Raw genomic sequence first — 22,775 nt, 5'->3', positions numbered from 1 at the left:
TATCAGACTGAGGACAAAAATGCTTTCCTTCTGATTTTCCTGCTGTTGAACTAAAAGCAGAGAAACTGCTTCTGATCTCCTACTCCTCGAGCATGAGTTACTCTCATTTAGTTGCAAGTTTAAAAAAAATAAAATAAAATAAAATTAAAAAATCTAATCAGGAGATAATTAAAAAGAATAAACTCAGGAAATATCTGCTTAAGCAGTCCTTTTCTCCTCTAGCAAGGCACTATGTCAAAGCATGCCATTCAAGTGCTCTCCTGTGACTTCTCATGGCATAGTGTCCAGAAGCAAGACATGCTGCAAGTAAGCCAGTATGAGTTTGGTCCCATCTAAAGAAGGATCACTACTTGTGAGAATCACTCACCAAACAATTTGGGTTTTTGCATGGACGTGAACTGGTTACTACGAAATTTTCAAGGACAACACAGCTGAAAAAACCCACTCATGTCAACCCAGAACAAGCCAGGAGAGCAGGCAAGAGCATCTGATACACATACGTCTTTATCCAAGGTTCGAAACATCTGGCTGATGACGCTCTCCGAGAAGAAGGTCATGGCATCCCACTGCACAAAGGATGGAGAGAAGATGGAGCAGAGACCTTCGCCTGTCTTAGCTGAAAGGAAGAGAACACCGAAGCTTTCACCATGCTCCTCCCCACATGCACAACTGCAGGCTGATAAGCTCCTGCGCTGCAACATCTCAGTGCTCACAAGTATTTTGGTCATGCAGCTCTCCCTGCAGGTGCCTGGCAATTAGGTACTCCCGTGTGACTGGCCTCCTGAGACGTAAGTCTGATGTTTGAGATACTATAGGGAGCAACACCAAAAGATCACAGAAAGGAAAAGGAAGGCAGGGAGACCACATGCCCAGATTCAGCACTGCAGGTGGCCTCCCTTCACAGGAGGAAAGCAAGGTGACTGACAGAGGGATTTGCCAGGCAGGCTGAACTTCCCTGAACAAAAATAATCAATATGTAACAGAGATAACAGGGCCCAAATAATTGTAAAGTTGTATCAGAGGGACAGCTGCCTCTGTTTTGCAGAGAGATTTGGGGGAGGGAAAAGAGGACCCAGGGGCTTTACATTAACTATTCCACAGGTAGACTGAAAGTGTTACATTTGGGGAGTGGTGGGTTTGATGTGATTTTGCTTTTAATTTGCTTTTCACCTTAAAAGCCTGAAAACCTAGTGTTGAGACTTGGTTCTCTCAAAGAAAACCCCCAAAAAAAAGCAAAGAAGTTTCTTCTTGGCTTGAATTAAAAACCAAATCCCATATCCCTGCTTTCTTTCAGGTAACTTACAGTTCATGGGCCCAGTATCAACAGGAGCTGTGAGCTGGTACTTCAGCCATTCGCCAGCCATTTGGAAGCCAGTTCGAGGGTCCAGACGACAAGCCATCCTCATCACCTCTCCTTGCTGGGCTCGGAAAGCTGCAGTGAAAAAAATCAGGCACCATGCGACAAGCTGATGCTGCAAATGCTCCCTTCCCCAAAGCTCACCTGCAGCTTTGCAGACCTGGGAATATTATGGACTGTCGCTCTGGCAATAGCTGTGTAGTAAGCTCAGATATACAGTCAGTAAACTGGGTGTAACAGGATGGGCAATTTTTAAAGTGATTTAAATGGAGCAAAAAATGAGGGATTAACATAAAAAGAAGTGCAATTAAAATGCAATTTTAATTATGAATTATGAAAATCTGTGCTAAACGTAGATTTACTACAATTGAGCCTCTATTTTTAATTTTAAAAATTCTTCAAACTATACACATTTGCTGCTTACAAAGCACCTTGAGATACTGAGATAGAAAAACAGCATTAGGTAACTACCACTTTCTTCAGCTAAACACAGTGTTTCTAGATTATTCAAATTAATCCAGTTCAGATTCTAGGCAAACCAATGCAAACTCAAAAAACCCAAAGTAGTCTTGTCTTCAATTTCAAAGATATTAAGAGCAAAGTACAGAACAGGAATGTCATTTGTTTCAAAATATTCCAGTATGTGACCACACAAAAGAATCAGCTCTGCTGACTACAGATGTAACTCGCATTGTTTAAAAGAGTTGTTTTATCAAGTAATTTTATTCTGTGTTTCAAACCAGTTTTATTTTCTTATATATGTAATACCTTCAATATAACTGAACTCCCTAAAAGTATTTCAGATTCTGGCTTTGTGTATTTATCTACTTTTTGATTTCCACCCAAATCGATTTATTACAGTAAGTAAAAAATAAACTATCTAATAAGCTATAGAAAAAAGTAACACTTGAAATCTTTTGCTGGTTTAAGATCATGATTAAATTTGGCTATTTTAACTGCTCAACTCTAGATGTTGGCACTGAACCAGAAGCTTCTTAGCATGGCCAAGACAGATTTTCTTTCTGGAATTACATGGAAATTCTTTTGTGAGCTGCCTTCCTCTCCTAACCTGAGCAGGACTTCAGGCTGTTACATTTCCTCCTCTGGGTGATCAAGAAGCACATTTCCTTTGACACTAGGTAGCAAATACTACTAGGCCACCTACCTGGCCAGCAAGCAAAATAGTAGCAAAAAGTAAGTAAAATGAAACGCCTGAGCTGCTACAGGAAAATCCTAAATTAATTTAACTCCAAGATCCAGGCTGAAAGAGTAAAGACAGAAGTGGAAGCGACCACACCAACGTGCTACCATGCTGGCTCCAAGCTCAGCCAGCAACTGAAAGTTAAAAGGAAAGGCACCAACAGCATCCACACAGGGTGATGGCAACTTACAGTTGAAGAAGGCATTGAAGTCCTCATCACTGTCAAAATCAAAGCGGGAGTATTCGCAACTGGGGCTGTCCGTTTTAGAGGGAAAGCCCACCTGGAGACAGAGCGGACAAGGTCAGGAAGGAAGAGAAGTCACCCATCACAACTAACACCGGCTTCAAGGAGATGAAGACTGAAGGCAAGGAGCAGGCAGTAAAATGTTGAGATAGAGTCGTCTGCTCAGTGGCCTGGAGATCATGTTTTTGACAGACACAATAAAAATTTAGTTTCTCCCCCATGGTCCACAGGCCAGGTTCACCGAGGCACCTTCTCACACCTATCCGGCCACGGTTCCCACATACCTTCACTAGGTTGGTCATAGATGCACGGAGATACTTGGGAATCATAGCCAGCAACAAGGGGTCGTGAGACAGAACTTCATGCCGGAAGAGGGCTCCCCATGTGATCTGGGTGGAAGAGCGCAGAAACTGTGGGCGAGCAGAGAGGGGAACAGAGAAGGATTTCAGTGCTGGAATCTCCACTGCTAACATCAAGCATTGCTATCAGAATGCAACAGCAAATGACACTGACTATTCGGTTGAGGCCAAGGCACCTTGCAAGCACAACCCAAGCTTCCAGAACACCGAAAGTCTCTAAGTAAATACTAGGGCAGATTGCAAATTCTGCACTTTCTACTCAGCACCTCTGTGGCAGGCACTGTTCCAATGGGGTGGTAATGGAGGAGAGACCAGTCTGCCTTCCAGGCCTTCAGCTGAAATGGAGAGCCTGGAGCACAGTATTTGGCAGCTGAAGTTTTGCACTCTTCTACAGGTTAGCTCAATTATGCATTCACACATTCTTACACAGCCATACACGAGACTTTCAGCCCTTTACATACCTGGCTGGGATGGGTTGTGAAGGCTAAAAACGAGTCAAGGTATTTTCCAAAGTTGGTTGGCGTTTCCACCTCAGAATCTGAGCCCTATTAGGAAGACAAACAATTTCAGAAAAAATATAGTGTGTCATGATGGGCTCACAACTGGTATGTCTCTAGGTAAAGCAGGAACATCAGATCCAAGGCCACAGACTGTAAAGGAGCAGAGACAGAAACACTGAACAACTGTGATTTTTTCTGAAACCAGTATAGCCTGAGGAGTAGCAAATTCTGCTGAGCAGCCTGGAAGTGCTAGAGACAGCACCACCCTCATTCATGAGAAAAGGGTGATTCTCAGATACTGGAGTTCTGTTAAAACCAAATTCATAACTGCTGCTGCTGCTATGAGCCACGATTTTACTTCTGCTGGGGCAAGCCCACCCAGGAGAACCAAAGTGGAGCAGTCTGCAACTGCAGGATTTCCCAAGTAAATACACCTAGATGATTTCACTCTCATTCCTCCAAGTGTCTCCTGCATTTAACATACAGACATCTCTTACCAATAATTTTCTGGGAAGTCTGTCAGGAAAGTAAGCTTTGCCCAGAACAAAAAATTCAAGGTTTTGCTGCTCCTCGATAACCATAATATGACCTGGTGCCCTCAAGATCCCTGTTGTGGAGCTGTAACAGCTCAGTGCTGCCTCTCCTGAGTGAATGTGACTCAAGTCTCCATCTCATGACTTCATTATGGACTAAAAGCTCCCACTGCTTAACAGCACGTGAAGTCACTGAAAACACTAACTTTGTTTGTTGTTCATTGCTTTTAGGGATAAATTCTCAAAGGTGGTTGTTTTTTATTTTTGTTGATTTTTTTTGTTGTTGCTGTTGGGTTTTTTTAATTATTTCTTTCCCTCCCTGTGAGAATTTACTTTGCTCTATCACTTGCCCAGGCTGACTGGCTGCCTCAGTCTCCCCACAAACAGCATCTCTCAACAAGCCTGCCTTCTTTACTGTAGAAGCACTATGCTGAATGGAGGGAGTGGGAATTCAGCAAGCAGCATGGCATGCAAAGTATCAGCGTGCATCTTCACCTCAACATTGACACAAAGCATCAGAAAGATGAACAGCAGGAATAAAATCAATCTGTTTCTTTCTTCAGCTTGGGAGAATCTTGGTAGAAGAACAAACAGGTATACTTTTTGAGTTATTTTTAACCAGGAAAATTTAAAAGGCTTTCAACACAAGAGTAATGTCCTGGAGTTCTTTTGCTGGAGCAGTAGACAGCAAAAAACTTGACCAATTTTCAGCATTTTACAGAGGTTATATGAGATGATTCTTGATGACAGCAGAGGCCTGGAATCAGTCAGGATCCCTCCATTCTACATTCCTACGACTTGGCAGGACACAGTTACCCCACTTGCAAGCAGAGCCATTTCTGCCTTTTCCAAGCATGTGAAGAGAACCCTACGATTGCCAAACGTACAGGGAGAACCCTGGTCCTACCTTAGATCAGAGTTGCCTCCCTCCCAGCTCTAAAAAAAAACCAGCCTTGCCAGGGTTCCCACTGGAATAAGCAGAGACTTACTAGCAACGCACATAGCTGGCTGCCCAACGCGCACAAAACTTGGCACAGTCTCTTCAAGAAAACATAGTGCTTCTCCACCAGGCCTTCTCCATCTGCTGTCCTGGGAATGAGCGGAGGGGAAAAAACAGGATCACAGTTACTGATGTTGCAGGCAACAAGGGCATCACTATCTATCTTGTAGATAAAAAGAGGACTAGAGCAATTTGATTTTATTGCAGTGGGATGTTCTTTGTTATTATCAAGAAGTACTGCTTTATCGGCATCTAAACCCTCTGAAATTGCATCTCTGAAAGCTTCCTGACCCATCAGTTTCAGGCTAAGAGAAAGCTGGGGAAGCTGTGCTATTTACACCACTTTGTCCTTCAATTATGGGATTTGAAAAAAACTGGCAGATCTTCAGGTTTTATAAAAGAAATGGTGGTTTTGTTCTCTCCTAACCCAGTCCCAGCTTCCTGCAGTTAAGCAGCAATATCTTTTACAAATCACATCTACAAAGCCATTTGTATGCAGTTTTGTGCAAAATTACAGCAGCAGGATGGTACTCACTGGGCAGCAGAGAGAATGTAGTGCATGGCAACATCTCCAAACAAGACCATCAGTGGCTTCCGATCCTCCAGCTTACCCTATGTGTAAAATACGCCACATCCCTCAATTAGAACATAACTATTTATTCCCATCTGCAAGAGAAATTAGGAGAGCCCCTGTTGTCCTTCCATCTGAGGAGGGGCTTAACAGTCCACAAATGATTTCAGTAAAAACTTGCCAAAAAATCTAAGGTATTCCTGATCTCAAGAAATTTCCCCAAGCAATCCCACCACCACAGGAACTTTAGAAGTGAAAATCTGATCCTGAGACATTAACTCTTCTTCACAGCAGATTGGCTAGCTAATTAAAGGCAGCTGATAAACACTCAGCCTTGACACTAAGATGCCTGTGAACATGTAAGTCAAATCACCTGTTCAGATCCTGCTGTCATTTTTCTGAGCTGCTAGATGACACAGGTGGTGACAGTATATCCCATTTCACAGTTGTAGGGAATGGGGAAAAAAAAAAAAAAATGCCAATGGGGATCTCCAACACTGTGAGAAGAGGTGAGCACAGAAGTTGGAGAATGTTCCAACAGTTGCTGTATGTATTGCGCTGGCATGACGTTCATGCTAAATACCATTAACATAAGCAGCCAAATTGTAGTTCTTAAATAAAAGGGCAAAGATATCGTTGCTCAATCTCAAGAATTACATAGGAGAATAGGAGCAAAAACAAAGGGGAGCCATAGGAGTTTAGGAGGAAGAACTCACTTTCCTGCTGACAGCAATCAGGAGACACTCTGCTGCTCCTATTTGGAGCTCAGGCTCATTTAGGAGCAGACACAACATCTCCAAGAGCTTGCAGTTGTCTGCTGTGATGTGGCTCAAAGCCACCCAGTCAATGTAGCCAGCCAAGGTGTTGAGCGCTGCTATCCCCACACGGCAGTTTGCCTGGGCCTGTGAACAGAGAGAAGGCAAGAGGTCAGAGCCAGAGAGGAACACCAATTTCCATTTAAAGCTGCCCACTCCCTGAAGAAATAGTACCAGGAACCACCCTGAGAGATTGAGAGACTTGGACCCTTCTGCTGCCACCCCTCACTTCTTTCTTCTCAAAGAAGTTTGTATTGTGGGTGAATAAATCTATCTGTAAATGAGAACTGTAGGTAACAAACTCCAAAGTCTGAGAAAAGCCTAGTTCTAAGAGATCTTGGTCTTGAGAATGACTAACGCACCAACTCCCGCATAGCTCCGCTCACCTTTGGCTCCTGAGCCAGATCAGTCTTCTGAAAAAGAAAACAAGAGATGGTAAGTGAGCAGCTACAGCACACGCTTCCACCCAGCCACTGCTGGACAGGCTTATTCTCGTGAACGCAGCCAGAAGCAGCTTCACAGAACAGCTCCCTAGTGAAAGAGGCTGCAACAGAGTCTCCCGCTCAGGACACTGCTGCAGCCATCACAGCCACCTCCACAGCCCCCTGGCAGGTAAGACAACAGGACTTTGAATTGCAAGTTAAACCGCAATTTCCTTCTCATCCAAAAGATGACACTCCAGTCAGCAGGCACCAGGGAGACACGGGGGACAAGAAGGAAAGGCACTTCGGTGCTTCCTGGAAGCTTCCAGGGAAGAAACTTTTGACCTTTTAGAGCATCTTACATCCAAAAGCCAGCCTCTTAAAGATGCGTGTGGCTTTTATGTACTGAGATTGATGTCTGAAAAGGGTGATTTGTTCATGTTCAGAAAGGCAGCGGAGAGAGAGTTGGGGCAGGAGCTTACAGCCTGATTCCCAGTTCCAAACACATCACAGCAGCAATGCACTGCTTGCACCATCTTTTTGACTAATGCAAATGTGTCCCTCAGACACTCAGGTTTGATTTGTTTTTCAGATGCAAAGACATCACCAGCATTTCTTTCTGCTGCAAGGTTTTGATATGGAAACTCTTGTCCATCGATGTATCCAGTGCAGCGATTATAAATTAATCTGGTTGTGTCCCAAACATTTAACAACTCAGCCATCATACCAGAACCGTGTACTTATAAGCACTGCAGGTTATTATGGTCTTGGGGAACTGTCCGTCATCTCCCCCAGTCTCAGTGTGCAGACAGGTAACTGAACACCCAACCCTCAGAATTTACCCTGTGCACAAACATCCCAAAGATCTGCTAACCTGTGGAGTGGTGAGGGCTTCTTGTTCCTGGGGTGCTCCAACCTTGCCAATCAGAAAGATTCCACGGTTAGCAGAAGCAGCCACACTTCAGAGCCTCAAGCATTGCAATTCAAACCTTACCTGGAAATGCATTTCAACCAGACTACAAAAGGCACCAGGGTCTCCCACCCACCACCATGAACTGCACAGAGAACTGTCTGTTCTACAGGTGGGTTTGTTCAGCCTGTCCGGTGCATCAGGAAAATGAACAGTGGTCATGTAGGAGAGGGTTTGCCACTGCCTCCCAGTTTCACAGTTAGTGAAACTCTGGATTTTAATTCACAGAAGAAAAGAACAAGAGATACACCTAAGCAACTTCTTTCTAGATTGGTTTCTCAATTGTGCTACGCTCCCAAATCCACTTCTTTCTCACAGGAACAGGGTGGGGTAGACACTTGCCTTTACCATCCATCTTGACCAACCTGCACACCTCTGACTGCAGATAAGAATTCAGGAAACAATTCTCTTTACACAAAAAAGAGCATTCCTCACCACAACTTGACAAATAAGCAGCTTCCTGACCTGAGCTCTCAGAGAAAAGGACTGAGGAGGCCTAGATGCAATGCTGAGACATCAAAAGCTCATGTAATTTGGTGCATCACCACACAGACACCACTGCAGCATAAGAGAGCAGAGCCCAGGACAGCATTTCTTTACCACTGTGTTACATAAACTACTTGTGCTGGTTTTGGCTGGGATAGAGTTAATTTTCTCCACGGTAGCTAGCATGGGCTCTGTTTTGGATTTGTCCTGCAAACAGTGTTGATAATGCAGAGATGTTACTGTTACTGCTGAGCAGTGCTTACACAGAGTCAGGGCCTTTTCTGCAATTTGCACCACCCCACCAGCGAGCAGGCTGGGGGGGCACAAGAAGCTGGGAGGGGACGCAGCTGGGACAGCTGACCCCAACTGACCAAAGGCATATCCCATCCCATGTGGTGTCATGCTCAGCGTATAAAGCTGGGGGGAGAAGAACGAAGGGGGGACGTTCGGAGTGATGGCGTTTGCCTTCCCAAGTAACCATTACACAGGATGGAGCCCGGCTGGCCTGGGGATGGCTGAGCCCCTGCCTGCCCGTGGGAGGTGGGGAATGAATTCCCTCTTTTACTTTGCTTGTGTGCGCGGCTTTTGCTTTACTTATTAAACTGTCTTTATCTCAATGCATGAGTTTTCTCACTCTTACTCTTCTGTTTCTCTCCCCCATCCCACTGAGGAGGGGAGTAAGTGGCTGAGTGATGCTCAGTTGCGAGCTGGGGTTAAACCACGACACCACCCCAAATGTACCCATTTCTGCCACAACCACACCTTCATTTTGCTAAGCCATACATCCCTGGTATCAGTGGAGCATTCCAACAGTACAGATGAGGCACGCATCCACTCAACCCATTTACAGTAGCAAATCCAAACTATCAACACCAACCCTGCCAACCTCATGTGTTCAGCCTCTCTGATCAGCACCAGCTTCCCAGGCCACAGCAGATCCCCACCTCACAGAAACAGCAACAGATTTCAGAGAGTTTCTGCACTTGCTTCCCCAACAACTTGCAAGCTGTATCCCAATTCCTAAACGCCTCCAGCACTGACTGAACCAAAGGAAAGGAGACTCTTACCATGCGTCTGTACTTGTTGACGTTCTGCTGCAGGGTAGTTAGTAGAAAGCAGAAGATCTTCTCCATGTTCTGGGTGAGGGTTTGCTGGATATCTCGTCGCCGCTGGGTAGGCAGAGTTTGGAAAGTCACCACATCCTCTGCCAAACGTAGAAGGATGAACATCACCAGTTCCGTCTGAGTTTCCTGATGTCCCAAAATGAAATACACTCCATCAGCACAGTTTAAACATTAAAATCTCTAGAGGCTAGCTCAGAAATGTAGAGAGAAAGGGAGCATGCATGAAGATACAAGTCACACCTTGGGAAAACCAGACAGGAGTATGGCCCTCTCTCTGCTAAAATCATCTCCATAAATAACTTAATCTTGCACAGATTTCTGAGTCCATCATCAGCCTATCTCACCTAACCATGAGTGAGTTAGGCTTTCCTCAGAATGACGGAAGACTGAAACCCATACCATGAGCAGAGAACAGACAGGTGTGTTTCATACCCCTTGCTTGGAGAGGGTATCCAGCTCCTTTAGCATGTCAGGCCAGTGCTGAGGCCATTCGCGCTTGATCATCTCCACCACAATGCGAGACAGAACATCCTTAATGTGACTTTCCTCCTCCAGAATACTCTGAGTTCCCTGTGATACAAGAGGGGGAGAGTTATACAAAACAGCAAACATCAGACAGTTATAATTCTGACCTGGGAAGCACAGTGGTTGCAAACATTCTAAACCACACAAAATAAAAGCAACAAAACAAAACACGACACTGGGCAGCTCTTCCTCCCAGCTACCCTAGATGAAACTCCTATCCTCCCAAGCACCCATAGCTAGTGAGCTCTGGGAACCAAAAGGATTTTCCTCAAAAAAAGGTGACTTGGTCATGAGAAAACATGACTAAAATAACGACTTTAGCATTCGTGCAAAGGATAAAAACATCCATATTTATCGAGTTTCCTCCTAGGAAAAGTACCAGGTATATGTTATACAAGCCTTACAACCTTCTACCATGTAAGGTGACATGGTGATTGACCTGACTACAAGACAGAAAAAAGCACTGGAACAACCAAGGTTGCACAAGAAGAAAGTAATGAAATGCAGAATTTAATTCAGGTCCTCTGTGCTAATTACGTGGAGTCACTTTTCCTTTCGCTCCCACTTTCAATCTCCAAGTGAGAGAATCATGTTTCAGGGAACAGTCTGGGGTAGAAGGTACTTACACTGGAGATGAGGCCCATAACATTGTTCTTCAGATAAACTTTTTCTAGACGAGGCATATTGTTCCAGCGGAATCTGTTCAAAAGAGGTTTTGGGGTTTTTTTGGTTTTTGTTTGTTTGTTTGTTAGTTAGTTTTGTTTGTTGGGTTTTTTTAAAAGAAAAATAGAAACAAAAAGAACACCGAGTCAAAATATTTATAAAGATACTGACTTGATTCTCAATGAACCCTAACTTCTTTATCTAAACTCTGCCAGTGCCCAATCCCTTAATGATAAGGTTGAGTTAAAACTGCTGCTGGCAAATGGGCGTGTGCTACTGAGGTCAAGAGACATGAGAAGCAGCAGCAAAAGCACAAAGCATCAGGTCTGTAGAGGCGGCAGAGAGGAATCTCGGAACTAATACAAAGCCTCTTTGTTAGTATGAGGCTACTGACAGAGAACTCTGTAAAGATCTACTGATAACCCTGTGCGCTTATTTACATCTTGCGATGTCAGTGTGTCTTACAGCTCAGCGAATTAACCTTCCCAACCTGCCTGAAAGCCATTTTCTCCTCTCCTTTTACAGAGGAGGAAAGAAACAGAGCGGGACAGCAACTGTCCTCTGCTGTGGAACAGACTCTCTGTGTCCTGAAAGTGCCTCCCTGAAGCGGGAGGCATGGGAACGGGAGTGGAGCCCACGCCAGTGGCTGCGTTGGCAGCGGGCCGGCACCCTTCCCCGGGGCAGGGGTGCGGGGACGAGCGAGCCGTACTTGACCACATGCTCCAGGATCTGCAGGCCGAAGTGCCGGACGATGGCCGTCTGCGTCTTCTCCGCCAGCTTCAGCCCGCAGGGCACGCAGATGGGGCACTTCTCCTTGAACTCCTCGCAGAACTGGGAAAGGACCGGGGACACGCACAACTAGAACACAGGAGCGGGCACGGGGGCGGCCAAGAAGCGGCCGGTAACGGGGGGGGGGGGGGGGGGGGTTGGGAGAGCAGCCCCAACCCCTCGGGGCGCACACCGGGGGGGGGAGCGCTTGAACCCCCTCAGCGCCGCGCAGGCGCAGCCCCCGCCACCTTCCCCCAGCCTCGCCGGTGACTCCCAGCACCTCAGGGGCTGCCAGGAACCGGCGCTCTCCTCACGCCCGCCGGGCTCCAGCGAGCCCCGGGGCCGCGCGGACGGGGCACCCGCGTGGCCGGAGCCCGGCGCCTCCCCCCAAGCCGGGGTTACCTTGAGCGCCTCGAGGCGGTAGCGCTGCGTGGAAGCCGGGTCCATGATCACCGTCACCGCCTTCACCAGCTGCTCGCAGAGGCTGCTCACCTGCTCGGCGGACATGGCGGCGGCAGCGGGCAGCCCGCGCCACCGGCCACCGACGGGCGAGAGGGGCGGGGGCGGCCGGCGCGCGGCGCACGCGCGGCACCGCAGCAGCTCCGCGCATGTGCGGGGTGGGGGAGGGGGGGGGAAAACTGGAGCTGGCGGGGAAAGCGCGTGCGCGGAGAGCGGGGAGGCAAAGGCGCGCGCACACCTCCCCCACAAACACACAACTACAACTCCCGGCGTGCCCCGCGCGGGGGAACGACGGCGGCGGGGCGGGGCGGGGCGGGGCGGGGCGGGGCGGGGCGCTCTAGCCCGCCGGGCGGGCGGGCGGGCTGTTGGGTGGTTAGTTGGGCGGGAGGCGGCGGCGGCGGCGGCACCGGGATGTCGAGGGGACGGGAGCGCGTGGTGGCCCTGGTGGACATGGACTGCTTCTTCATGCAGGTGGAGCAGCGCCTCAACCCGCAGCTGCGCGGCCGCCCCTGCGCCGTGGTGCAGTACACCGAGTGGCAGGGCGGCGGGTAGGTGCCGTCCCCCTATTCCCCCGTCCCTTCTCCCCGCGGGGCCGGGCCGCGCCGCGCCCGCCCTGCCACCGCCCTCCGTCTCTTGCAGGGTCATCGCGGTGAGCTACGAGGCGCGCGCCTTCGGCGTGTCCCGCGGGATGTGGGCGACGGAGGCGCGGGCGCTGTGCCCCGAGCTGGCGCTGACGCGGGTGCCGCAGGCGCGGGGCAAGGCCGACCTCACCCGGTGAGCGGGGCCGGGGGTCGGTCGGGCCGGGGCCGGCGGCGGGGGCCGCCTTACGCGGGGCGGCGCCTGAGGCCGTGCCCGCCGCCCCTGGCAGGTACCGAGAGGCCAGCGCGGAGGTGATGCAGGTGCTGTCGCGCTTCGCCGCCATCGAGCGAGCCAGCATCGACGAGGCGTACCTGGACTTGACGGGCAGCGCGCGGGAGCGGCTGCGCGCCCTGCGGGGGCGCCCCCTGGCGGCTGAGCTGCTGCCCACCACCTTCGTGCAGGGGCTGCCCGGCGGCCCCGGGCCCCGGCCCGGCGGGAACGGTACGCACCGACCCGGCCCCGGGTCACCCCGCGGCGCTTCGGACCCCCGGGGCCGGCGCTTGGCATACCGCGGCGGGGCGGCTCCAGCGGCTTTGCTTTGAGGCCGCACGACGCAGCGAGAAAGGAGCCCAGTGCTGTCACCACCACCCCCCCCCCCCGGGTTATCCCTCTCCTGCTCCGTCGGGAACGCTCCCAGTACATCCACAGAGGTGGAGGGTGGGCTGCTTTATCTCCCCGAAACCGGAGCATGGTAAACGGGATCTGTGTTTGCCCCAGTCGATGGCTTTTAAGTTGCCTGCTGCTCATCCTCGCTCACCACCTCCCATTGCAGAAGCACATCAGTGTTGGCTGGTGCCGGCCGATGCTGCCAGTCCCTTTGCTGGGCTTGGCAAGAAATGCCCATGTCGATCCCTTTTGTGTCCTTTTTCTAGAGGAGCTGCGTCAACATGGCTTGCACGAGTGGCTGGCGTCGCTGTCTTTTGATAATCCCGATTGTCCTGACCTGCAGCTGACCATGGGTGCAGTAATTGTAGAAGAAATGAGGGTGGCTGTGGAAGCTGCCACCGGATTCAGGTGTTCTGCTGGGATTTCACACAACAAGGTACGTGTGTAACGCATCAGCCTGATTTATTCTGAGTAGCAAGTCAGAATGTGCTGTTGACACTCTCCCATGTGCTTTTCCAAGTCTTCTGTAGGAGATGAGCAGAGTGGGGAATGCAGCCATGTGTGAGCACACCTTCAGGGAAATCACAGGACATCTGGGAAGGGGGAGGAGGTTTTTTTCCCAGAGATAGGGTGTATGCAGTCAGAACTCAGTTAATTTACTGCCTGGATTTCTGGTGTACCCTAATGAGGTAGCTCACTAGGAAGAAAATGGTTTTAAGTCCCTCAGGAGAGCTTGCTTTAGAAAAAACATGAGCTTAAAGCAGGAAACCTCCACCTTGAGTGTTAGGCAACAGTGACTGTAGCCAGGGAATGGGTTTTACTGACACAAATTCACAGCGACTTGGAGGAAGAATACCAGTTTGGGGCACTGAGCTGAGTCAGGTTGCTTTTCCTCTTTCTGGTCAATCAGTCTTTAGCCCCCCAGGGGCTGTGCTTCGGGTGGTGCTCAGCCAGCTGCTGAGAGCAGCCACAGGAGCATTTTGTGCATGACAGCAGCTGCGGAAACAAACAGACTTTGATGCTGCAGCTATAGAGAGTTTCCTGCTGGGTGAAATGCAGGGTGGTTTACTGAGAGCACCGAGCACTCGTTTCATTCTTTGCAAAAGGGATTTATCTGTACAGTTATAAATGCAGACTCTGCCTAAAAACAGTGAAAGGATAAAGACTAAATGAATGCATTGGAACCTGGGAAGATAAACTTAATCTTAGACTGATGAAGAAACAACCAGAACTGTAACCAGTTGCACACAGGTACCAGAGCTAGTTCTGCACTGTCTCACCTTAAAACTAGAGCAGACTGTGATGCAGAAATGGGATAGATAGCTGAGCAAGATCACTGATGTAGAAATTTCCAGTGGAAGAGATGTTCAATTTGCCTTTTTGCTCTCTTTAATCAAGAATAACAGAGAACATCCCTGACATCCCTAGCAGCTTCTCCCAGCTTCCATTTTCTATGCCAGCATTCTTCTTTTTGTTTTTTATTTCTTTTTTGGTTGTTTGTTTGTTTGGGGGTTTTTTTGTTGTTGTTTTTGGCTTTTTTTTAAAAAAGGGAATAAGGAAATTATGATGTACTGTGCTATCCCTGAAGAAGTGTATATCTATATCAGCAAGCACAATGCAGAGATTACCAAAGCCTACATGTGGCTGTTCAGAACACGCTACAGTGCTTCCACAGCCAGCTCACCTCTGTAGGTCCAAACCTTCTCTGCAAAGAATGAAACGAGTGCTCGGTGCTCTCAGTAAACCACCCTGCATCTCACCCAGCAGGAAACTCTCTATAGCTGCAACATCAAAGTCTGTTTGTTTCTGCAGCTGCTGTCATGCACAAAGTGCTCCTGTGGCTGCTCTCAGCAGCTGGCTGAGCACCACCCGAAGCACAGCCCCTGGGGGGCTAAAGACTGATTGACCAGAAAGAGGAAAAGCAACCTGACTCAGCTCAGTGCCCCAAACTGGTATTCTTCCTCCAAGTCGCTGTGAATTTGTGTCAGTAAAACCCATTCCCTGGCTACAGCCACTGTTGCCTAACACTCAAGGTGGAGGTTTCCTGCTTTAAGCTCATGTTTTTTCTAAAGCAAGCTCTCCTGAGGGGCTTTTCTTCCTAGTGAGTTGTTAGAGCACACCAGGAACCTAGCTGATGAGACCAAATAATTGAATGAGCTATTTGGAAGCACCTGGAGGATAACAGCATGGTTTTATCAAGAACCACTCATACCAAGCTCATTTATTAACCCTCTAACACCATATGTGGCCTAATGTACTGGGGAAACTGTAGATGTGAGGTGCTCACCTTAAGGTTTCTAATGCACCTCGCCCTGAGTCTCATAAGCTGACGATGACAGCCTAGCAAAACACAACGTGACTGAGGTTGTCAGAAAGGCATGCATCTAGCTGAAGAAAATCTTACTGTTTTCCATAATTATTTTGTTCAGTGAGTTGCACTCAAAATGGGATGTTTAAAGTGAGATCCTGGGGGGAACTGTCTGAGGTCTTCTAAGAGCCAGTATTTTCACTGAAACCTATAGAAAGGGAACAGCCGTAGGAATTCAGGTGATGCTAAGCACAGATGAGGCTCGGGGGCCTGGCTGTGAGAGTTCTGGGAGATGAAATTAGAGCTAAAATTTCCAGGCTTGGAAAAGCCCAGAAACAGTCTGAAATCACTAAGCAGTGCTGCTTATGCTTCCCACTGACTGTTTTTGTGATTTATAGGAAAAAGGCAACCAGCAGGCTTTTGGCTAAGTCTGAGTAAGTCAGGAAGTAGCCTGGAGTTACTGTGGACAAGCAGCGGGATGAGTCAGTGATATGAGTGTTCTTGTAGAAATTGCAAGTCCTGTTTTTAGCATGTGTAGATCAGAGAAGGTGTCAGAAAAAGTAAATTATTTCTCCCCATGAAGTCTCAGTGATTGGTTCAGCTTGCAGCACTTCACTTTATGAACAGTGTGGGTAAACTTGAGAGTCCCCAGTGAAATAACAATAATTGGACGTCTAGAAAATGACTGGATATGAAAAGTTGAAGGAAAGTGATCTACTTTGTCTAGAAAAGAGAACATATGTAGGCCTGTAAAACAGGCTGTTAATAAAGATCATAGCTCAACAGGCAGGAAAGAAATTTTGCTTAGTTATAGGATGTGTGGTAAAGCAGTGTAAGAGGAAGTTATTAGACTTGTTCAGAAAAACTCTCAAACACCCACCTAAATGGATTTCAAGCTGGTCTGTGTGTTCTTGATCCTGTGGTAGATTAGAGTGGGAGGGGAAGCTGTATAGCAGCTAGGCTAGAGAACGTCCCTTCCAGGCTAGCAATGCTAGCAATTCTGTATTTTGCAGATTTCCTTTTGCAGCACTACGCTGCTGTGGACCTCACAGAGAGAAGATTGAAATAGTGACATTGAGAAAAAACATGACAAACACAGAAGATGAAGGAGCCAAGACATAGTGAGAGAAATAGCCTGGGGAGGATTATGGGGGATGCTCTGGAAGCTCTAGCAGGCTTGACCGATGGAAAACTAAGCTAACCAGAACAAGTGATAAACCCAGATCCCCTAAGGTGCTTGTAGCAGGAGTCTAGCCCTTTGCAGAGCTGGAAGGCCTGGCAGCAGCAGTGCTTTCCCAGTACCCAGCCAGTGCACACCAAGTCCCAAGGTGGGTACTACCTGGGATAAAGCAACAGTGCAGCCTGCATGTCCTTCTAGCAGCTATTCCAGAGGCAGCTCTTAGAGGTGATACAGCACAAGCCGTTAGGTAGAGTCGCAATAAAGTCAGTGCACAGTTTGTAATAACAGGGTTTCCACCCTCTTCTGTGTTACAGACACTGGCAAAACTGGCCTGTGGGTTAAACAAACCCAACCGCCAGACGCTAGTATCTTCACGATTTGTCCCGCAGCTCTTCAGCCAACTGCCCGTCGGCAATATGTAAGTACTGGGGAGCTGCCTGCTTTTGTGCTTTTGGGGCTCAGGCTGAGCTGTTCTATGGCAAGAGCATGTTATTTGAAATACTGCTACTGTGCTTCCAATGTCCAGGCTTTTATCAGGAAGGGAGACTTGTTTGTCGTCTTTGTTGTGGTACTTGCTCCTGTTGGTTTGTCATCATTGCTTGCGTGAGCAGAACTTAAGTGACTTGGCCAGGAACAGTTTTCTAACCCCACCTCAACAGAGGGCGATTGGATGCTAATTGAAAGCAGCCAGCAAAGGCTTTCAGCTCCACAGTAACTGCTCATCAATGCTTGTAAGAAATGGAGAGGAAATCCCTGCTAGTAATCCCTCCCAGCTGTGGGTGACAGTTTAGAAGGAGCATGCTTGGGAGCTGCAGCCCTGCCACACTTATAGAGCCCATGGTAGCCCTTCCCTGGGTAGAGCCATGCTCAAGATGCTTGTTGGGGTGCATAGGTGTAACCCAGGAGCAACTGTTGGCAAGGAGGCCATAGCTGTACCCCAGTGTGAGTGACAGAGCTGTGCTCCCTGAGAGCAGATGTGGTTTGGTTTTGAGCATCCACACTGTGCACAAGGACTTTTCCTGGTGTAGGGAAGAGTTACCAGCACCACTGCTCCAGAGGGATGGATCCCTGGTCCTGCCCTCCAGACCTGCCCTGCTGCTCTCTGCCTTCAGTGTCTCACAAGGGATGGAGTCAGGAGGGGTGTGGGGAAGGGTCCTGTCTGTGGAGCAGGAAGCAGGGAGTGTGCGAGACATTCTTCAGAGCAGGGTTGGGGATCACATCTTGAAGATGGAGCTGAGGGAGAAGCACTGAAACTGGGTGAGCCAAGGAGCAGTTCCCACTTCAACTCCTCTGTGTCCTTCTACTAGGAGCAGAAGAGGTGTTACGTCCCGAGTGTTCCCTTTTCTCCCGCTAGTTCCTGACTGCTTCTGGCTGTCCTGATCTAAGGACAGCTGCTGCGAGAAGACTCGGCATAGTCTCCACATGATGCTTCATTTCTGTTTTCTCTTTCTCTCTTTTCTTTTTTTCTTTGCCATAGCCGTAACCTGGGAGGCAAGCTTGGCACTGCCATCACAGACATCCTGGGAGTAGAGTACATTGGGCAGCTGACACAGTTCAGTGAGACAGAGCTCCAGACTCACTTTGGAGACAAAACTGGGTAATGATAAACCACTCACCACAACTTGGCTCTTGCCAGGAACTGAGATTTCCTTTCAGTCACAGGTGGTTCTGCTGTAACTAGGAAGGTTGGAAGGTAAAACTTCAGTGACATCTTTGAGAAGCATTGGTCTGGCAGGCCCACAAACAGGTTTCCAGTCTCACCTGCTCCCAGGCACTCTCCCCAGGATAATGTTTTGCCTGTTAGCCAGGTCCTCTGCAGCATCTAAGGAAGGGCCAAGCTGTGGAAGGGCTCCCTGCAGGCTGGGAAGCAAGGAGGCCTGACAGTCTCATTACAGAGGAAATGACAAGGCTGGACCAGAGCCTGAAACACCAGTTCTGGGCCCAAGGTTGGGATGCCCTGCAGACTGGTAAACTGTTGCTGCTTCAGGAGAAGAGGCAGAGGAGTTGCACTGACAGGCACTTGTGGCCTGAAGGAAGCCTGCCTGTTCAGCTGTGGCTGCAGAGGCCGTCAGGGCTTGCACAGAGCCGAAAGGAAAGCTCAGCAGAAGGCTGACTCCCTGCCTAGTGATGCCGGCCTGTCTGTGGCTGCCTTACCTCATGTTTCCTCTGTGGCTTTCAGGTCCTGGCTCTATGACTTGTGCAGAGGAATTGAAGATGAACCTGTCAAAAACCGGTACCTGCCCCAGTCCATCGGCTGCAGCAAGAACTTCCCTGGGAGGACAGCCCTGGCCACGCAGAAGGAGGTAGGAAAAGTCTACATCTAGCACAAGGCTTGGCCTTTGCACTGGGGAAGATGAAAACACTAAAAGCTGGGACTAGCTTGCAAAACTGCTGCTTTTCTGTGTTACAGTGTACTGAAACTCAGCGGGAGGAGGTGGTTTGGGCCCCAGAAGTTAGGGAAATCCCTGTTTGACAGAAATGCACTGATGAACTCCTGCGCAAAGCAGTCCAACCTTGTAATCTCCATGAGCAAAACTGTGGGCCTGTGCCGTTCATGGTGCCAAGCTTCAAGGGCTTGGTTGCTAGAAAGAAGTTAACTAACCCAAAGAAAGATGGAGGATGCTCCTTAGCTGTTAGCTGAGGAGAGGTTCCTACAGAGTTTTTGGGAGATGCAAAGGGTAGGTACCCAGATTACTTGGCAAATTCCAGCAGTAACACTGCAGGACTTGTATCTACAATGTATTGCCTCCAACGTTGAATCCTCACCTGGGACAATCTGTCCAGGAGTACTCCAGATGTGGGCCCTCGTGATAGCTTGTGTCCATTCCAGTCTGATGCCCCTCCAGCACTCCCGGTGTGCAGAGCATTGTTCTGACCAGGCAGCAGTGCTGTGAGCAGAGATCCAACCTGTTTCTTACCGCTGTTTTGTCCAGGTGCAACACTGGCTCCTGCAGCTGGCCTTGGAGCTGGAATCCAGACTGACCAAGGACAGGAGCCAGGTAAGGAGGAGAGGCACAGGGATGGCATTCTCCCTGCTGGCTTCAGGAAGCTACGCAGCATGTCTGTGCTGTGAGCTGTTTGCAGGAGGCTGAGGGTGGTGTGTGCTGGGGGAGGAAATCTGCACACCCCCAGGTGTGTGCCGAGGTGCCCCAAGCAAAGAGGTGTGCAGGAGCCCGGCTAGGAGGGATGGTTTTGCCCCAGAATACTGCAGGGTTAAGGACAGTCCTTGTCCTGTGCTTTAGGATGCAGGGACCCAACAGCCACCGCCCCTTCATCCTGCCGCACAGCTGCCCCCTTGCAAGCCCTTTGCCAAGGCAGCTCTGCCTGTGCTGTGGGCTGTGACAGGAAGCAATACGCTCCAATCCGGATAGTAAACTGCAGGCCAGAGTGAGGTTAATCTGCTAGCTTCGTTGCTGCAGGGGGGCCAAGAAAAGCTGCACAGCTGCCTTTGAAGGAAAGCGAAGACTGAGTGCTTCCCATCCTGTGTGGCACAGCTGCCCAAGCACTTGCTGTGCTAGATCTCGTCCCCTGGGGATCAGGCCTGGCAGGGCAAGCTGCCAGCTGTCACACAGCATCGTCGGGAGGTGGTAGCTGATAGTACAGGGTTCTGGGCAGTGAGATGGTCTCCTCGGCCTTTCCTGCTCTTTCCTGCAGGTGTCGCTTGAAACACAGCTTTGTCTTCTTTCTGCAGAACCACCGAGTGGCCAAGCAGCTGATGGTGGTCATCCGCATGCAGGGAGACACCCGGGTGTCCCGCTTCTGCGCTCTGTCCCGCTATGATGCCCAGAAGATGTGCAGCGATGCCTTTGCCCTCATCCAAAACTGCAACGTGGCTGGGGCTCACCAGGCGGCCTGGTGAGTGTGGGAGGAGGCAGCTGATGTCCCCGTCAGGGTTGTTTCTGCTGCAGGAGGTGCAGGATGAGCCAGGGACCTGACAGAAAGCAATGAGAGTGTTATGCCAGCTGGCAGGAAGAGTGATCCCCTCCACACATCCAGCAGGTTGCAGAGACCTCCACAGGACAGCTGTGAGAGCCTGGCCTCTTCTAGCCCCACATCTGGCAAGACATTTCTGACTTCTGTACTTGGAGCTGATGATTGCTATTGGCAGGCGAGTGTCCAGCGGGAGCGAGGCAATCCTTGCCCTGCCAGGCAGGAGAAGCTCACTAGGCCTTGCTCTCCTCCCCTAAGGACAAAAGTGCTTTTTTGGGAGCAAGCCTTTGGGGCAGAAAGGAAAACTAAGGTGCACAGCTCCTGTATTCAACATTACTTTCTTCCCGCTCTGCAGTGAAGGCTGAGGCATAGTTAAGACAAGAAAGCTGTGTCTGTCAGGCTCCCACAAGGCTGCTGCTCCCTTAAGACCCTTTCACCTTGCCTGGGAGTCTCAGAGCAGCTCTGGCCTGCTGTGGACTAAAAGTCCAGGCTGGCAGTCTGTTGCCCCTGTTCCCCGTGCCCTTTGGGAAATGCTGTTCTGGGAAGGGGCTTTCTGCTCTGCATAACGCAGCCTCCTCTGTGAGACTCTGTTCTGGAGGTAGCAATGCTATTTTGTCGGAGAAGATCTCTTTCCCACCCCTTGCCAGATACCAGGACTGCAGTTCTGTCCCCTGCCTGTGAACATTTTATGTTGCTGAAAAGCCTTTACCTCAGAAGACCTTGTTTCCCAGGCTGGTGTCTGAGCCGCCATTGGTCTGTCCTTTGCAGGTCTCCACCGCTCATATCGGTGCTTCTCTCAGCAAACAAGTTCTCAGAGCCTGCCACACTCCTCTCCGCAGGCATCGCCACCTTCCTGACGAGTGATACCCAGCCTGATGGCACTGCCACCGTGTCTTCTAGGAGGTCCAGGGTCAAGTTCTTTAGGAGCCCAAGCAAAGACCATAGGCAGAAACCAGCTAATGCTATTCAGTCATTCTTCCAAAAGGCAGCAGAAAGGCAGCAGCCGCAGACAGCGGCGACAAGCAGCCTGCCTGCTGCTACTGCTACAGAGTCACCTGTGCCCAGCTCCCCAGAGCACCAAGAGACAGATGGTGGTGGACTTGCCTCTGTGCAGTGTGACCTGGAGTCGCCCGTGAAGCGGAATCCCAGAGATGGGAGCCCTGCTTCTCCTTCCGAGAGGCTTCCCTGTGAGAAGTTCCTGTCTGATGCTACACAAACACCCTTGACTCCACCCAGTTCCAGGACACTTCTGAAATTAGAGCCAGCTGTGGAGGGAAATGAGCAGAATTTGCCACCCTCTCCTGAGTTTGCCCTGCTCCCTCCCGCCTCGCCAGGGGACCAGCAGCGCTGCGAGAAGTGTGGCCAGCTGGTGCTGGTGTGGGAGTTCCCGGAGCACATGGACTACCACTTTGCTCTGGAGCTGCAAAGCTCCTTCCTGGAGCCCAGCGCTCCCACAGCTCCAGCCTCAGCTCCCAGCCCACAAGCTGCAGCTTCCAGGTCTCCTGCCAAGGCAAAGAACAAGCCCAAGACTCCAGCAGGGTCTACTGCAAAACGACCCAGAGAAGGTGTGACAAGAACTTTAGATTTTTTCTTTAAGCGCTTACCTCCTTAACACCCAGCCAGACTGGAAGTTTTTAGATAATTCGTGTTTTTTTAAAAAAAAAAAAAAAATCAGTGTTTTTAAATACAGATAAAAGTTTTTATACTGCCTGTCACACTTTAATGCAGAAGAGTCTTAATAAATTATCTATTCCATGTCTAAGAGGAACTGGAACTTTTGAACTGCCTATGATACTGGACATACCCAGTTTAGCTGGTGGCATCTAGCTTGCCTCCACCTGCTTGGTGCTACCAGAAGCTTCATCATATTCTCACCTACCACTCCTGCCATGGGTATTTCCATAGCATCACTGCTCAGCAATTCTGCTCCTACAGCTTTCTGTTCCTATTGTAAAAGCAGGCACTGTGAGCATAGTGGCTTATCCCAGGGCCTCTCCAGCCAAGCCTAGGCTTGAATCCCTATCCAGTCACTTGGTTTGAAGCCTTCACCTCAGGGTGGTTTTCCCCTGGCTGCAGGCCTTGTCCTTCCTATATAACTTATAAATGGTAGCTTAG

At 49.5% G+C, this 22,775-nt stretch overlaps 2 protein-coding genes across 5 annotated transcripts in view; one reads left to right on the top strand and one right to left on the bottom strand.

Moving 5' to 3' along the window:
• XPO5 (exportin 5) overlaps window positions 1-12,119 on the bottom strand; it is a 30,874-nt gene extending 18,755 nt beyond the window's left edge. For 2 of the 4 annotated variants that reach the window (XM_042789783.1, XM_042789784.1), the window contains exons 1-15: window positions 11,941-12,119; window positions 11,480-11,601; window positions 10,734-10,806; window positions 10,015-10,152; window positions 9,526-9,708; window positions 7,877-7,918; window positions 6,967-6,993; window positions 6,482-6,667; window positions 5,730-5,806; window positions 5,184-5,283; window positions 3,623-3,706; window positions 3,087-3,212; window positions 2,749-2,839; window positions 1,304-1,432; window positions 501-616 (exon numbers count right to left, since the gene is read on the bottom strand). In XM_042789783.1, the coding sequence (XP_042645717.1) occupies window positions 501-616; window positions 1,304-1,432; window positions 2,749-2,839; window positions 3,087-3,212; window positions 3,623-3,706; window positions 5,184-5,283; window positions 5,730-5,806; window positions 6,482-6,667; window positions 6,967-6,993; window positions 7,877-7,918; window positions 9,526-9,708; window positions 10,015-10,152; window positions 10,734-10,806; window positions 11,480-11,601; window positions 11,941-12,045 (1,599 nt within the window). In that variant the 5' untranslated portion in view covers window positions 12,046-12,119. The remainder of the gene's footprint in view (window positions 1-500; window positions 617-1,303; window positions 1,433-2,748; window positions 2,840-3,086; window positions 3,213-3,622; window positions 3,707-5,183; window positions 5,284-5,729; window positions 5,807-6,481; window positions 6,668-6,966; window positions 6,994-7,876; window positions 7,919-9,525; window positions 9,709-10,014; window positions 10,153-10,733; window positions 10,807-11,479; window positions 11,602-11,940) is intronic. The other 2 variants (XM_042789785.1, XM_042789786.1) reach the window with 1 other exon arrangement.
• Window positions 12,120-12,384: 265 nt separating this feature from the next.
• POLH (DNA polymerase eta) lies at window positions 12,385-22,434 on the top strand. The gene is made up of 10 exons (XM_042789802.1): window positions 12,385-12,545; window positions 12,637-12,771; window positions 12,866-13,077; window positions 13,509-13,678; window positions 17,045-17,148; window positions 18,208-18,327; window positions 18,910-19,033; window positions 19,664-19,729; window positions 20,422-20,585; window positions 21,429-22,434. The coding sequence occupies exons 1-10, from the start codon at window positions 12,409-12,411 to the stop codon at window positions 22,270-22,272; spliced, it is 2,076 nt and encodes a 691-aa protein (XP_042645736.1). The 5' UTR covers window positions 12,385-12,408; the 3' UTR covers window positions 22,273-22,434.
• The last annotated feature ends 341 nt before the right edge of the window (window positions 22,435-22,775 follow it).

Source organism: Tyto alba, unplaced genomic scaffold (genome assembly GCF_018691265.1).
Source record: "Tyto alba isolate M040663 unplaced genomic scaffold, T.alba_DEE_v4.0 Super-Scaffold_16, whole genome shotgun sequence".
In the NCBI taxonomy this organism is placed as follows: domain Eukaryota; kingdom Metazoa; phylum Chordata; class Aves; order Strigiformes; family Tytonidae; genus Tyto; species Tyto alba.
The sequence above is the reverse complement of the archived record's forward strand: the minus strand, read 5'-3'. Positions and strand labels throughout refer to the sequence as shown.

Bases quoted from the DNA above. Each gene is read 5' to 3' on its own strand.
- POLH (XM_042789802.1), top strand. From the start codon at position 12,409: ATGTCGAGGGGACGGGAGCGCGTGGTGGCCCTGGTGGACATGGACTGC. The intron at 19,034-19,663 runs GTAGGAAAAGTC...TGTTTTGTCCAG, and splicing joins CCCTGGCCACGCAGAAGGAG to GTGCAACACTGGCTCCTGCA. The intron at 20,586-21,428 runs GTGAGTGTGGGA...TGTCCTTTGCAG, and splicing joins GGGGCTCACCAGGCGGCCTG to GTCTCCACCGCTCATATCGG.